The following is a 15,336-nucleotide window of genomic DNA, read 5'->3' as shown; positions in this document are numbered from 1 at the left end:
AAAATAAACAAATAAAATAAGTAAAAAAACAACAACAAATTTTTGAAAAGTAAATTTGAAATTCATAAATAAGAACAATATTTATATTTTAGCATTAAATATATTTTGATTACAAAGCTTGCATATATTATTATTTCTAATAACCATTATAGAAACATTACAAAATGGTATTTACCAATACTATATATGCAAGTGAGCTAAAAGCTCAGGTTTCAGACTGCTCTAAAAACTCACTCTAATCACTTTTTTTCTTCTCTTGGCTCCTTGTGATGTCAGAGAGAGCTCATATTTCTAATATGGTCCTCAGCCTCATGCTGGGAATGCAGAAGCCCCACCCACCTGCTGCTCAAAGCTTCCGCTCATGAAGAAAAGGCACTTAGAAGGATGTTGGCTTAAAAGGAGGGCGAGGGATTCTGAATGCACTAAACCCGACTGTATAAAATAGATAAGGATAATTTTGAGCACTAAAACGCAAATGATTTATTTTGGTTTGTGATGTGAACGTACACTGAGCTGGAGAGAAACACCTGGTGTAAACACAGAGGGTTAACCTCTCTGTGTTTCTCAGGTTAATCCTTTGCAGGGCAGATGTAGTTCAGCTAATTTAACTGGAGGATTAGCGTTGTCTCGCTACGTCCCCCAGCCGGACGGTCATCCACATAAACAGCACTGAGAGGAAGTCTGTGGAGCCCAACATAACAACAGAAAACAAAAACCAGTGAGTGGGTGGGAAAATGTAAGTGGCAGTGTTTATACATTAACACGCGCACACACAAGATTTAAACTAGCCTGTTATCCTTTGTAAAGGTTATTCTTTCATAACCAGAAATTGCAAGTTGAGTGGTGGGTGACATTCACTAGTCATTTAGAAATCATTGAATATTTATGTAGTCTTCTTATTTTAAAAAAAAAAAATCATTATTTTTGAGTGTAATCTTTTTTCAGGTGCTCACTTCAAGCTGTTTATGTACAGTATGCATGTGTCTGTATGTGTTAGCCTAATAGGCTTGGTTTCAGTGACCTGATCTCTGCCGTGTAAACCTTTGAGCTCCCATCCTTGACAGAGGACCAGCACACCTGCTCGGTTTCTCAATTTTATAAGGTTAAATTAGGTTGTTGTGTCTTTTTGAATGACATTTTTAAATGGTGGTGGCGATAAGGTAAAGTTACTGATATCCATCCTGATGGCCGGGACACTTTGCTCAAAACTCAAATCATCTAATCAAAGTCATTGGGCTTCATTAGGGCAGGGATAGCTCAGTAGGTAGAGTGGCGGCCCCATGATCAGAAGGCCGGGGGTTCGACTCCACTGAACGGCTACCCTGAGGTACCCCTGAGCAAGGTACCGTCCCTACACACTGCTCCCCGGGCGCTGCATTGGTGGCTGCCCACTGCTTCACTGGGTGAATGGGTTAAATGCAGAGGAACTATTTCCCTATAGGGACTAACACGCACACTTTACTTTTTACACTTTATTCTCTGGGGATCTGAGAGTATTTTGCTACCCACTATTACGACTACAAACCATTGTTTCTTTTATGTATTAATTGTTGATATGTCCAGAATTAGACAGGATATTTGGGGGGAAAGAGCAAGGGAATGATGTGCAGTATGCATAACCAATCTTCCATCAAGTTGCCCAGCTACTCTATCAACCACAAGAACCTTATGCCTCAACAAGTATCCCTAAAACCTTCCTATTGTGCTACAAAATTTACTCTGTGTTTTAATATCAGATGGGAATATGTGTATCAAGGTACAGGGCGGAGAAGAGTTGGACCTGGTTCTTTTTCGTGATGCCTGAGCTGCAGAGTAACCAGTGATTGGATCTCCCGAGAGAACAACTGAGAGATTATCAGCATCCATGGCTTATTTGAAGTGCAGCCAGCAGGTGACATCACAACTGATCCGCCAACCACAAAGCACAGCTCAGCACATGATCCACCTGTCACTCTAAACCCTAAGACAAGTCTCAAAGCCGGGCGAGCTGCCTTCTCTATGTCTTCTTCCTGCTTCGCCCCACCTTCTCGTCTTTTATTTCCTCTTTTAAATTAGGAGAGAGGAGTTTTTACTGAGAAGCTTTCCTTCAGCTGGATAAGGTCAGACACAGACGAGGACGGTCTGTGGTGTTTCCTCTGCACAGCCACAGACACACTCAGCTGCACAGGTAAGGACAGATACACGCTAAAATGATTATTCTGTACACTTACAAAACTTTTACTGAGGGTTGAGTCAAAGTTGTTACATTTATTAGGCTAATATCTATTCTATTTTTAAGAAAGTCTGGCTTCCAAAGCTCATTTTGTGAAAATGCTGTAGGACACAGAGAGGGGCCTCAGGTAGGACTCAAACCCAGGCCACTGCATTTACCCTTTCTTCTCTCACCCCAACTGGTCGCAGCAGATGGCCGCCCCTCCCTGAGCCTGGTTCTGCTGGAGGTTTCTTCCTGTTAAAAGGGAGTTTTTCCTTCCCACTGTTGCCAAAGTGCTTGCTCATAGGGGGCCATATGATTGTTGGGTTTTTCTCTTTATGTAATATTGTAGGGTCTACCTTACAATATAAAGCTCCTTGAGGCAACTGTTGTTGTGATTTGGCGCTGCCACCCTGATGGTTAGTCTCATCACCAGTGCCCTTTCCATTGTGTCCCAAATTGACACAAAGCATGTGATCTGTTCACACTTGAAAAAATACTTGAAAAATGCATAAAATTAAGTACAAATGTGAAGCACTCATCCATAAATCAGTTAATCAGTTCAATAGCACAGTAAATTATGGAGAGCGCTGCCATAACAAATTAGAAAGTAGACTAAAGTGCCCTTAATTTAGTAAATTTAGAATACTTCCCAGTGCATTTACTAGTTTAATAAGTTTAATTAAGTTTTATTGATATAGTGCCAAATCACAACAACGGCCACCTCAGGGCGCCAGACTATCAGAACACAGTAAATTTCCAATTCTGCAGTATATCTGCAGAAAAGCACACCTCAAATAAGAAATGTTTATAAAAGTAAAAACAATGTTAAAAGATCATCATACAAGTGATCTATAGATGTTATAAATAGGATCATATGTGACAACAAATGAAGGAGGGATCATAGACCCTACAATACTACAGACAAAACCCCAATAATCAAGTAACTCTCTTTGAGCAACCACTTGGCGTGGAAAGGAAAAACGTCCTTCCTTAACAGGAAGAAACCTCCGGCAGAACCAGGCTCATGGAGGAGCAGCTATCTGCTACAACTAGTTGGGGTCGACGGGAGGGAAACAAGATGAAGAAGAGAATAACTAATGATTGAATGCAGAGAGGTGTATAAACACACAGTGAGTGGGAAAAAGTGATTGGAAGCTCCCACCAACCTGGTCTTATTGCAGTGTCCATTATAGGAGAATATTGCTCTCTCTTTCTAGTCCCTGTCAATACTCTCACTGAAGCATTTTGGATCAACCAAAGGATTTTCAGGGAGTTTCTACAACAGAGCAATAATAATAGATTACAGTAGTCCAGCCTAGACGTAATAAATGCATGAACTAGTTTTTTCACAATCACGCTGAGACATAAAGTTTCTAATTTTAGAGATATGGAAAAATTTTAGAGATAACATCAGTTACCACAATTAACCAGCCAATTGCAGTTACACTGAAACCAATTTGCTGTTCTTCAGGATTACAAGCTGATTTATGCTCATGAATTCATTCATTCATTCATTTTACCCAGAGATTTAATAAGTCTATAACATGTCTTGAATGTGGTCAAAATTATATTAACATGTATTTTTAACAACCCACAGAGACACATTTTGTTCTGACATCAGAAATTATATGAATACATTAAAAGTCAAATACCAGCACATTTCAACCAGTCAGTGCCAGATTAATACCAGTAACATGTAGCTGATATTGAATGTGATTAGAGCTGCTAAACCTGACAGTGTTTCTCAGGTTACTACAACACAACTTCTCTCATTTTTTCCACATCTATCATTCCTTCATTTAAATGTTAGATGATAACGTGTTCGAAAGTTTGCTCAAATGCATTGTGAGCACAAGCTACTGATGTTTTATTTTTGATGATGGATGTTTTTAACCCACCAACACCTTTCTTCATAGACAGGAAGTTAAATGCAAAATTATGACATTACTGCACAGCACTGCATTTGCTCTGTGGTACTTCAAAGTCACTGTGTATACGTTTTTGTAATCTAGTCACTGATCCTCTCAATTTTACTCAAGCACTTTTTGTTTAGGCCTTAGGAGTGGTGCATAAATATATTGCCTAAAGTGTCTCCATTCATTGGGCAGGTAGGACAAAACGCTATGTTTGATTCTCAGTTGGGCTAATTAAACTTACAGTGGGGAAAATAATTATTTGATCCTCAAGCCAAACATAACGTTGTATTTGGTGGAGAAACCATTGTTGGAAAGCACAACAATACCATGTTTTTTGCAGTTGGTCACCAGGTCTGCACACATCTCAGGATGGATTTTGGCCCACTCCTCTTTACAGAAACTCAAAATCTGTTAGGTTTCTTTTGCTGCTGCTCGGCAACTTCCAAGTGTCAGCTGCTTCCACACATTTCTCCTGACTGAGGTTAGGAGACTGGCTACATCACTCCATGATCTTAATGTACTTCTTCTTGTCCTTGATTTTACCTCACGTGACCCCATCCAGTGACCCTTGATGCAGTGAAATCGTCTTTTACCCTCAGCAGCTAAACAGTCCAAAGCATATAGTTTCCACCTCCATGCTTAACTGCTGGGATGATGTTTTCTGGATCATGATCAGCATTCCTCTTCCTGCCAGAGAGCTCGATTTTGGTTTCTTTTGACCAGAGCACTTTATTTCAAGCCTTCTATGAATCATTTAGATGTGCCTTCTTAAGCATAGGGACTTTGCAGATGCCCCAAGATTTCAGTCCATTACAGTGTAGTGTGTTACTAATGGTGCTCTTCACCAAACCATGTGCTTTGTGCTTTATGGTGTGCTTCTTAACCACCTGTCCTCAGAGCTTCAGCCTAATCCATTTATCTCAAACTGGCATCACCACTAGTCACCTCAATATCCTCATTAACATGAATTAACTGACCTGAATTACTTTCTAAAGGGAGATATTCTGTGAGACACTGAGAGAGATTTGTGATTGATTTTATAAAGACTTTTTCTGTATTTCTCTTTGTTCTCCTTACAGAAAAACGACACAATGCCAGCTGTCAAGAACAAGAAAAAGAAGGTGAAGAAAGAGGTTGTTGATGAGGAAGAGCAGGGAGAAGGTGAGGGAGTGAAAGTCACTACTACCTGTAGTTTAAATGAAAATGTATTCTATCATCCAGTATTTTTATTTTGTCTTCTTCTCTTTTGTTCTGTTCTAGTCGCCCTGGATGTGGAGATGGAGGAAGTGATCAACAGGAGCCATTCTGACAGTAGAGACCCTTTGACCCCAGAGCCACAGGATCTAGCACCACAGAAGAAAAAGAAGAAGAAGAAGGCACCTACAGTTGGTAACAAAACCTTTACTAGCTTTAACACCTATGTGTAAAATGTTGTGACCCAAATCCAGAGGCAATACTAATTCTATACAGAAGACAAAAAGTACGTCTGAATTTCTAATTCTTTCTTTCAGTCTGTTTGATCAGAATTTGCATGATTTTTTTTTACATGTACTTTACACCCATTCTGTTTCTTATTACATATGCCAGTTTTCCTGTAATTGTCATAGAGGCAGTGGGAGTTCTAAAGGCACAGAATAAATTAGATGTTAGATGATGGGCTGCATGACAACAAGCGAGATTAAAAAAAATAAAGGGCCTCAGCTAACAATCATGATTGACAACTGTGACCTTTAAAGCTTTCACATCATATATTTCTTTGTCAGAGCACGAAACAGAGCATGCTGATATGCCAAATGGCAACATTGCTGAATCAGTGATAGATGGAGAAGAAATGAATGTCGCTGTAACCAGGAGGACAAAAAGGAAGAGGTGAGTACCAGCATTAGGTCAGATCCTCATATTTGAGCTAGATGGAAAACCATCACTGAAGGAAAAATGCATCCAAAGAACTAATCCGTTCAGTTTTTTATTCAGTAAAGAGTTCACTCGTCATTTGTGACAGTCAGGAATCAAATTAGGAAAGTACAAGCAGCAGCATTAACTATGGTCAAAGATCAGCAAATATTAGTGAACTGTGGCAGTTAGCTTTAGCTGAAGGGATGTCAAAAGTTAAACTTAGTCACTGTGCAGTAATATGAAAAAGAATGTTTTCATAGGACTTTGGTTATAAGCAAAACACAACCAATGATTCAGTAGCTTGTAAAACAAATTTCAGTTCAATGCAATTCAATTCAGTTCAGCGGAGTTTTATTTATATAGTGCCAAATCATAAAAACAGCTGCCCAAAGATGTGTTATATTGTTAGATAAAGACCTACAATATTACAGAGAAAGCTTGAATAGTCACACAACTCCCTATGAATGAGCACTTAGCAACAGTCGAAAGGAAAACCTCTTTAGCAGCAATAACTTAAAGTAATCATTTTCTGCATAACTTTATCAGTCTCTCACACTGGAGGAAATCTGGTCCATTCTCCTTCATATTTGCTGCTGTACTAAAAGCATGTTGTCCTGCTGCATGATAGGAGTACATGGTCAACGCAGTGATTGCAAGGCGTCCAGATCCTGTGGCAGCAAAAAAAGCCCAATTCATCCCTAGTTTACCACAGTGCTTGACAGTCGGTGTGACGTAATTGTGCTGATATGCAGTTTTTTCTCCAAATGTAGCATGTGCATTATAGCCAAAAGGACATTGTTCCAGCCGTATTGTGGTTTATTCAGAAACACCTTTGTAAACTGAGATATAACTCTTGGATATTTCTGTAATTGTACTGCTACTTACCAAGATAATATCATGGAAGCAGTACTCCTGGAGTTAGTGTTTCCTGGTCTGTCTTTTGTCACTAAACGCTCATTTTTTTGTTTGATGTAACCTCATAGGGGATTTGAACCAGTAATCTTTCCTTTGCCAAGTTAATGTGTAAACCTCTACATTTCATAGCTTAAATTTATAAAATATGAATATGGAATTGAAAAGCAAAGGTGACCTGTAAAAATTCCTATATACAGGTAATGGAAAATCAAAATCCCCAAAATGTTTTCCCAGAATGGTCTTGTTTCAACACAACAATGCCAGATTACAATATGCACACATTACAACAGCATAGTTCTACACTATAAGAGTCGAGGTACTAAACTGGCCTGCTTGCAGTCAACATTTTGCTTCCAGAACCACGGCATCTGATTTCTTTAATTTTCACATGTATTAAAAGAAGAAGAGATGTAATACACTGGCTAAATGTTCCTGTGCCACCTTCTTTGAAACGTGTCACAGTAATAAGACGGAAAATGGTAATATTTTTCATAATCATGTTTTTATGATTGCATTCTTTTTGTTTGTGTGTCTCTATTTTTCACGCCATCCCAGCAAAAGGGTTTACAAGAACAAAACAAACAAAAGGATTTGTACTAGCATATCTATAAATCAGTAAATTGCCAATGCACCTGTTGTTTAGATCAGTTATGAGCCAATGAGAGCTATCGTTATGGAGATGAGCTATTTGACAGTAATAAGAGGTAATGGAAGGTAAAAGGACCTGATGGCAGCTTAATGGGGCTAACTAGCAGCTGAGGTTATCACCTTTTATTCAACTTATCTCCTATTACACTGTCCCTTATTTTCAATGTGAGCAAAAAAGACACAAGTAAGAGTTGTTTGTGTAACATATAGAGGATTTGATTTTGAAAGGAAAACCTACTTCCCATTTACACTCATAAATTAAACATTTATTTTGAAAAGCTTGCGTCTCTTGGTAGACTCTGGCCTTTAGAGGTCTCTGAGCTTTATGTGCTGATAGTCTAGCATGTCTTTGTAGGTTATCAGTCATCCAGGACATGACAGGGCAGTCATAAGCATTTGAGGTGATAACCCCACTAAGGTTAAACACCTGGGACTCACCATCAGCTCAAAAAGCTGTGTTAGCTTGGCTTAAAGCAACAGTCAACAATGTCCAGATAACAAAGCCCAGCATGCAGACGTACACAATCAAAGCCATAATGATTATTACAGTTGTCTCCAATTACTCATTGGATTTCTAACACCTTGCAAAAGTCCCTGGTTGCTATGGCAACTCACAAAAAAGAAAAGGGGAGATGAAAAACTTTTTTTGTTTTGGGGTTCAATGTTTTTTCACATATGGACTGACATATTCATGTCAGTCCATGTGTCCACACCTAATAATAACCAAAGTTATTAAAAAGCAGTAACATATTTCAGTCTGGATAAATGGATGCTGCCATGTGACAAAACCCTCTTCCCAATGTCACCTGGCAGGAAGGCGAAGGCTACAGAGCACTCCAGCAATGATCTGGGAGCAGAAGATGACGATATCGTCACAGACTCCCAGTCGCCCATCCCCCAGCATTCCCTGTTCTCAGCCCCGCACGGACACAGCCATCCAGCTGGCAAAGTGTTTGTGGAGAGGAACCGTGAGTATGAATCAGATTTACCAGAATCAAATCCACGACGTGGCAGCAGGATGATGATCCTTCTCATTTTTTGACCATGAATGTGAACAGCTAAATGCAGAAAAGCATCTAGAAGTTTCAAACTCTACAAACTGCTTCCTTTAAATACTATAAATGAAACCATGACTTGACATGACCAGTGAACATTTCATTTCAGTGGTAAATGGACTGGCAGTTATATAGTACAAGCCAAGTCAAGTCGCTTTAGTGCCATTTCAACTATGTGCAGTGGTACATTACACAGTGAAGACCATGATTTCTCCAAGACCATGGTTCTATATATAATAAAACTATACAGTGTCAGTGTTCTGTTAGTTTAAAAACTAACAGAACACTGACACACACTCGTGATTAGTAGGTGCCCAGCTTTACCTCCTGAGCCCTATCTGCCCCCTTTATTTTTTGACTTTTCCAATAAATTATTTAGTAATATTTCACAAAATAAAATTTACTTGAATTTTTGTTTGTTGGTTTTACTTTTAATTTTTTGAATAAAAATTAAGGGATTACCTTCCTGGCCAGACCACTGGCCTCTTTAATCCATCAGGCGCTTTGTCTATGTAGGTCACTGGCAGCTGACCTCATCTGACCCTGCAAATCTCCTCAGGCACTCTCCAAGCACTTGGTGTTGCATGGCTTAACTGACTGCTGGCTCTGAAATGACCGCATGATCATTTATGTCATTGCTGCTCTTCAAGATTTCAAAATGTAAACTTTTTTTTTAAAATGTCAGATCGGTGCACCCGGTTTAGCTCAGTGGGTGAGCAGGTGACCATTTGCTGTATGGCCAGAGAGCAGTAGGCCTGGGTTTGAGACCAACCTATGGCTGTTTGCTGCATGTCTTCCTCTATCTGTCTATCTTCACTGTCCCCATCCAATAAAGCTCAAGACAAAGAACAATTTGACTGGTCAACATGTAAAGCTGCGAATGTTAAAAACAAGTTCACTTAACTCCCAATAATGTTTATTATTATGTTCTTAGACAATGGCTGGATTCTGAGGTTTGGATCTGGTTAGGATTATTTTCTCCAGAAAATTGAAGTGATGGAAACATAATTGTGTGTGTGTGTGTGTGTGTGTGTGTGTGTGTGTGTGTGTGTGTGTGTGTGTGTGTGTGTGTGTGTGTGTGTGTGTTCAGGGCGGTTTCAGGGAGAGCGAGTGGAGCATCTCCGACGCTCTGAGCTGATGGATGACTACATGGAACCCAGACAGCTCTGGACCACCAGAGATGTTGCAATACGAGTCCACAGCAGCTTCAGGTCTGCAGACACACACATACACATAGAATGGGTTACATTAACACTGGCAGGAGCTAGCTGCAGCAGCTGTTTCAAACTGTTATGTATCTTATACATGTCTACTCAGCCAATCACATGGCAGCAAATGAATGCATTTAGATATGCTGAAGATATAACTGCTGAAGTTCAGACTGAGCATCAGAATGAAGAAGAAAAGTGATTTAAGTGACTTCGAATGCAGCGTGGTTCTTAGTACCAGACAGACTGGTCTGAGTATGATAGTATAGTATGTATTAGTGACAGGCTGGCAGGCTCAGAATTTGAAATCATGGACCCCTCCTTGCTTATATCAAAGGTTCGGCTGGGCTGGGTATGATGGAGTAATGGTATGTGGGCAAACTTTGGGCCCTTTAGTACCAACTAAGCATCATTTAAACATGGCTTTATCACCACAGTGCACCTGTATTCCAATGGCTGCTTCCAGCAGAATAATGCACATGCATAATGCAATAATGTCACAAAGCTCAGATCATCTCAAACTAGTTTCTTAAATATGAGTTCATTGTATTCAAATACCCTTCACAGTCACCAGATCTCAAACCAAAAGAACACCTGGAATAGGAAATGTGCACCAGCATGTCATCATGGACCAGAATGTTTCCTCCACCTTGTTGAATAATGCCACAAAGAATTCAGAAAGTTCAGAAGGCAAAAGGGGTTCTAACCCTGTACTAGCAAGGTGTAACTAATGAAGTGGCTGGTGAATGTATATCTGATATAAAATATTTCACATACTATGCCACCATACTGCAGTGGTCCTAAATACACCAATTCAGCAGTTCTTTTCTCTTGTTTTGTCACAGAGAAACAAAGACATCAATTTCAATGAGTAGCACGAGTAGCTGCCATGAAACCAGTTTAACGTGGTCCTGTGGTGTGATCTCCACCTGCAGGGTGATAGGTCTGTTCTGCCACGGTTTTCTGGCCGGCTTCGCAGTGTGGAACATCATTGTTGTGTACGTCTTAGCGGGCGAGCAGATGACCACGCTCCCCAACCTGTTGCAGCAGTACCACCTGCTGGCCTACCCAGCTCAGTCTCTGCTCTACCTGCTGCTGGCCATCAGCACTGTGTCTGCATTTGACAGGTTTGTGAGTTTAATAACTCAGAAGTCTACCTCTGCAGTCTCATTGAGAAGCAGAGGTGGAACCCATGTCATTGTTTAAGCTACTTAAAGGAGTGCGGTTCAGTTTGTGGCCTTTATCATGTCATATTAATTATCTTTGAAGAATCTTTAATTATTCAACTTGTGCATTTTTACATTATATCTTTCAGCTCTTATTGTTTTAATTGCAATGTTCTTGTATTTTGTTCATCTCAAATGTTAAACTAACAATCCCCAAAATTCACTGCTCTTATAATTTGAAAGAAATTAAGAATCTGCACTTGGTGGAAACATGTACTGGAGACCTGTATTTCCACCAGCAATTGAAAGAAATAGTCTCATAATTGTCCAAATTCCCGCTGGACAGGGATTGTTGACTTGAATAAATAAGAAGGTGAAAAGTAACAGCTTTGCTGTTTTGCATCATCTGCAGAGTGAACCTGGCCAAGGCCTCCATGGCCCTAAGAGGCTTCCTCACCCTGGATCCTGTCGCTCTGGCTTCCTTCTGTAAGTAAGATAAGACAAAAGCAGAATGATGACGATGTTGATGTTAAGGCCTTAATGTGGTTAAGGACTATGCAGTCCTGTAAAAAACTAGATACACCTTTACTCCCTCCATAGAAATTACAAGAGTAAGTAGGACCCAGGTACTGCTAATCAAATGCACCTGATTAATTCAATTATATAAAGACTTTAGCAATTTGCTGGTCTGTCATTCCAAAGTCTTCTTTCCAGGAGTGGACATAGCACCAAATTCCCCCCACGGTCAGACTGTGCAGTTAAAAATTGCAGGAAAACCAGGAGCTACATCTCAGTGTTCTCCTAGCAAACTTAAGAAGTAAAAGTAAAGTTTGCCAGGAGGAAACCTCTTTTTCTCTTAAAAGGACATGGCAGCACGGCTTGGGTTAGCAAAGTTACATGTGAACAAACCACAGGACCTCTGGAGCAAGACAAAGTGGAGATGTTTGGCCATAATACAAAGGACAGTTTAGAGAAAACCAAACACAGCATATCAGCACAAATACCTCATACTAACTGTCAAGCACAGTGGTGGAAGGATATTGAGCTGGGCTTGTTTTGTAGCGTCATGACCTGGACACCTTGTACTAATGGAGTCAACCATGAACGCCTCTGCATATCAAAGTATTCAAAAGTGAAGTCATCTGTCTGACAGGTAATATTTGGCTTACCCTGGGTCATGTAAAAGAACAATGATCGCCAGCTTGGCAGCAAATTCAAGCCTCATTCGCACTTAAATGCTGTGGGGCTTCATAGAGCTGCGCATGAACAAATGCCTACAAATTTGAAAGATCCAAGGTTTAAAGAAGAGTGGGCCAAAATTCCTCCACAACAATGTTAGAGACTGATAAAGTCATTCAGAAAACAATTACTCATTGTAAGGCTGGTTAAGGTAGATCTAAAGCTAATGAATTATGAACCTAGGCATGTTGGACCTGGTCATTTTTTATTTTCTTACTGGTTTTTCACAGGATCTTATAGAAAACTGAAAAAACTTTCTTTTTTAAATGCCTGTAAGTATCCAAACATCTTCTCTCTTTGTGTGCTCAGTGTATTTTATAGCCCTGATCCTGTCCCTCAGCCAGCAAATGGCCAGCGATCGCATCAACCTGTATCCCACTGCCAATGAGACTCTGTGGTGAGATTTTTGTTTTATTTTTTATAAGTCAACATGTTTAGCGTGATCTTGGAAAAGCAAAGAGGAAAACAGATGAAAGCAATACTTTCCACAAAAAGTTCAAGGTTGACATGGCAACTGAATTTAAAAACTGATAGGAGCTTAAAGGGCTAAAAGGAAATATCTGATGCAGGATGGTTTAAAAGCAGGTGTTTTACATTTACATTATATACAATACTTTATTAGTATTTCTGTGGTTCTAGTAGAACACTAAACGTGTATGAGAAGTTTATTTTTAGCCATTTTTAGGCATTTTCAGGCAATTGTAGTCAAACGTTGTTTTTTCCCATGATGAAACTAATTTGAATATCTTTCTATATATTGAGTAATACTTACATTTTAATTGTATGGCAGATTTAAAAACAAAACTCTTTTAAAAACCAAAAGTATCCAGAAAAGATTCACACATTTCCACATAAAAGGAACATCTTCCTTTAAACAACTCTGAGACCTGAGGCACCATTGCACCTTTATTAAACTTAACTTGGAGAATCTCAGAGTTCTGCTATTTTCTCCTTACCATGGCTGGAAAAGTCCTGAGGACTCAATCTTGACATGGAATGGTAAAATAATAACTGCTATTTAACCCCTCATGTCCTGCAGGCCTCCTGGTTCAGAGCAGCAGATCCTGCGGCCATGGATTGTGGTGAACCTGGTGGTGGCGCTGTTGGTGGGCGTGGCCTGGGCCGTCGTCTCCACACGACCGGACATCGACTACACAGAAGGCAAGTTTAGCTAAAACTAACCTGATATGACTTGAGACATTCCATCATCCAGTGATGAAAAGTAACCAAATGTAGTTAAGTACAGTTCTCTGGTCTTTTGCATTACTTGTACAAAAATACACTATTGCTCATAACAAATATGTATTCCTTTTAAGCTACAAAAACTTTTTTTTATAGAAAATGAAATGTAAAAATCACAGAGGGATGTTACTTAACTTTGGGGACACCTTCTTGAGCAAACAGGAAACATTAATGATACTTCAAATCCTTTGGAAACAGTGAAATAAACTAAAAAGATGGTAATAAAACTACAATAACAGAAATCGTAAAAGGCTTCTGTAGGATTTGCCAGGTGTTTTGGCCACACAGCACACGCACATGGAGTCTCCTGGACTCCAAATACACCAGGTAGCCTGAAGGATTAATGACACGTCACTTTTTTTTCCTTTTTTTTCATTTAAATGTAGCTGTATAAAAGTAATACTTTTGATGCATTGCTGTGTTCCAGGTGTCATTCTTTACATCACCACTAGATAGAAGCAAAGTGAAACATGTTCAAACCCTAAAAACACGAGGCAGACATTCACATGTCATCAAGCCAGTGTGTGTGCGCTTTGTAGAAATGTAAGCTGATGGTCTGGATTTCCTTTTGCAGAGTTTTTGATGACAATGGAAGTGGAGGGATACCCGAGAGGAGATGAGAACCTGGAGATTCCGGCCTGAAAACCTTCTCTCTCACTGTGTCTTTGTCTCTGTCTTTGACTCCAAGTCTGTTTTACTAATTTCATTTATGTTTTTGTATAATGTAGCTTTGTGTTTGAACTGATTTTGCAAATAAACTAATAAAGGCTATATGGTGATAGGTGGTTGATACTTCTGCAGGGGAATAAGCGCCAGAAGAGCATAAAATACTTTCTGGTGTTTGTACTCCACTTGTAAATGTTGTTTGTATTATTTTCATTCCTCTATTTTTGCTTACGGTCGTTTGCACCTTTTAGCAGTTTTGTCTGTGAAGTCATTTTGTGTGTCTGTTGTGTTTTGTGTTCTCATCACTTTGTAGTTTTTGTGTCTTTCTGTGTTTTCTGTTTGTGGTCATTTTACCCATTTTGCCTGTACCAATTTGTATACACAACAGCATTTTTTTTATGCTGTGTGTTGTAATTGGGAAGTCACTTTGCATGTCTTTGGATGTATCTGTAGCCATCCTTTTGTGTATCCGTTTGATGTCATTTTGTGTGCCTTGTTTGTTTGTAGCTGTTTTATAAGTCATTGTAATATTTCCGAGCTCTTTTTGCCTCTTTTGCCATCATCATTTGCATCACCTCCTGCATGTATTTCATAACAGTTTTGCGTGACTTTGATTAACATTCCCTAAAAAGAAGGTTAAACAGTCAAACGAAACAATAGCATGACCCCACCTTACGACTGTAGGCTCTACACTTGTGCCTGGTAGTCCCTCAGAGCACTCCCACTCGCTCACTTTTCTTCATGCCATCACAATAATGAGATTTCCGCACAGCCCCTGAAGGCGCTAGGATCCATCCATTCAGCGCGCGCTGCAGCCGTGTAGTAAAAGCCATGTAAAAATGGCGGAGCTGCAGATGCTGCTGGAGGAGGAAATTCCTGCGGGACGAAGAGCGTTGTTGGACAGTTTTACCAACCTGGAAAGAGTCGCGGAGTACTGCGAAAGCAACTATGTCCAGGTACATGCTCATATTTAAGCAGCAAGTGTATAAGTTGGGTGAAATGACACATCGAGGTAATGTCAGTTGGGAGTAGGCGGTTTGGATAGAGGAGTGATGGAATGACCGTGCCAGATTCCGTTATGTTACCCGTGGCTTTTATGTAAAGGGGAAAAGTCACAGCGAATTCAATGCAAACACTGACCCGCTGATGCCTGAATAGGAAGGTTGTCGGGGTCAATTCGTTTTTTTAAAA

At 39.8% G+C, this 15,336-nt stretch overlaps 2 protein-coding genes and 1 long non-coding RNA gene across 4 annotated transcripts in view; 2 read left to right on the top strand and 1 right to left on the bottom strand.

Moving 5' to 3' along the window:
• Window positions 1-1,791: 1,791 nt before the first annotated feature.
• LOC146371083 (transmembrane protein 237A-like) lies at window positions 1,792-14,138 on the top strand. Its single transcript, XM_084954635.1, has 11 exons — window positions 1,792-2,167; window positions 5,190-5,271; window positions 5,371-5,499; window positions 5,874-5,979; window positions 8,383-8,537; window positions 9,715-9,835; window positions 10,768-10,959; window positions 11,411-11,484; window positions 12,547-12,634; window positions 13,277-13,398; window positions 14,054-14,138. The coding sequence occupies exons 2-11, from the start codon at window positions 5,202-5,204 to the stop codon at window positions 14,119-14,121; spliced, it is 1,125 nt and encodes a 374-aa protein (XP_084810761.1). The 5' UTR covers window positions 1,792-2,167; window positions 5,190-5,201; the 3' UTR covers window positions 14,122-14,138.
• LOC146371082 (uncharacterized) lies at window positions 6,064-14,899 on the bottom strand. The gene is made up of 3 exons (XR_014802894.1): window positions 14,817-14,899; window positions 11,456-11,482; window positions 6,064-9,837 (listed from the first exon to the last, which is right to left on the bottom strand). It is a non-coding gene; the product is annotated as an uncharacterized LOC146371082 (long non-coding RNA).
• LOC146371081 (abl interactor 2-like) overlaps window positions 14,884-15,336 on the top strand; it is a 31,892-nt gene continuing 31,439 nt past the window's right edge. For both annotated transcript variants that reach the window (XM_084954634.1, XM_084954633.1), the window contains exon 1: window positions 14,884-15,101. In XM_084954634.1, coding sequence (XP_084810760.1) covers window positions 14,985-15,101 — 117 coding nt within the window. In that variant the 5' untranslated portion in view covers window positions 14,884-14,984. The remainder of the gene's footprint in view (window positions 15,102-15,336) is intronic.

The sequence above is a fragment of the Perissodus microlepis genome, chromosome 16 (genome assembly GCF_051167445.1).
Source record: "Perissodus microlepis isolate ML-2025 ecotype Zambia chromosome 16, ASM5116744v1, whole genome shotgun sequence".
Classification (NCBI taxonomy): Eukaryota; Metazoa; Chordata; class Actinopteri; order Cichliformes; family Cichlidae; genus Perissodus; species Perissodus microlepis.
This window is presented reverse-complemented; position numbering and strand designations above follow the sequence as displayed.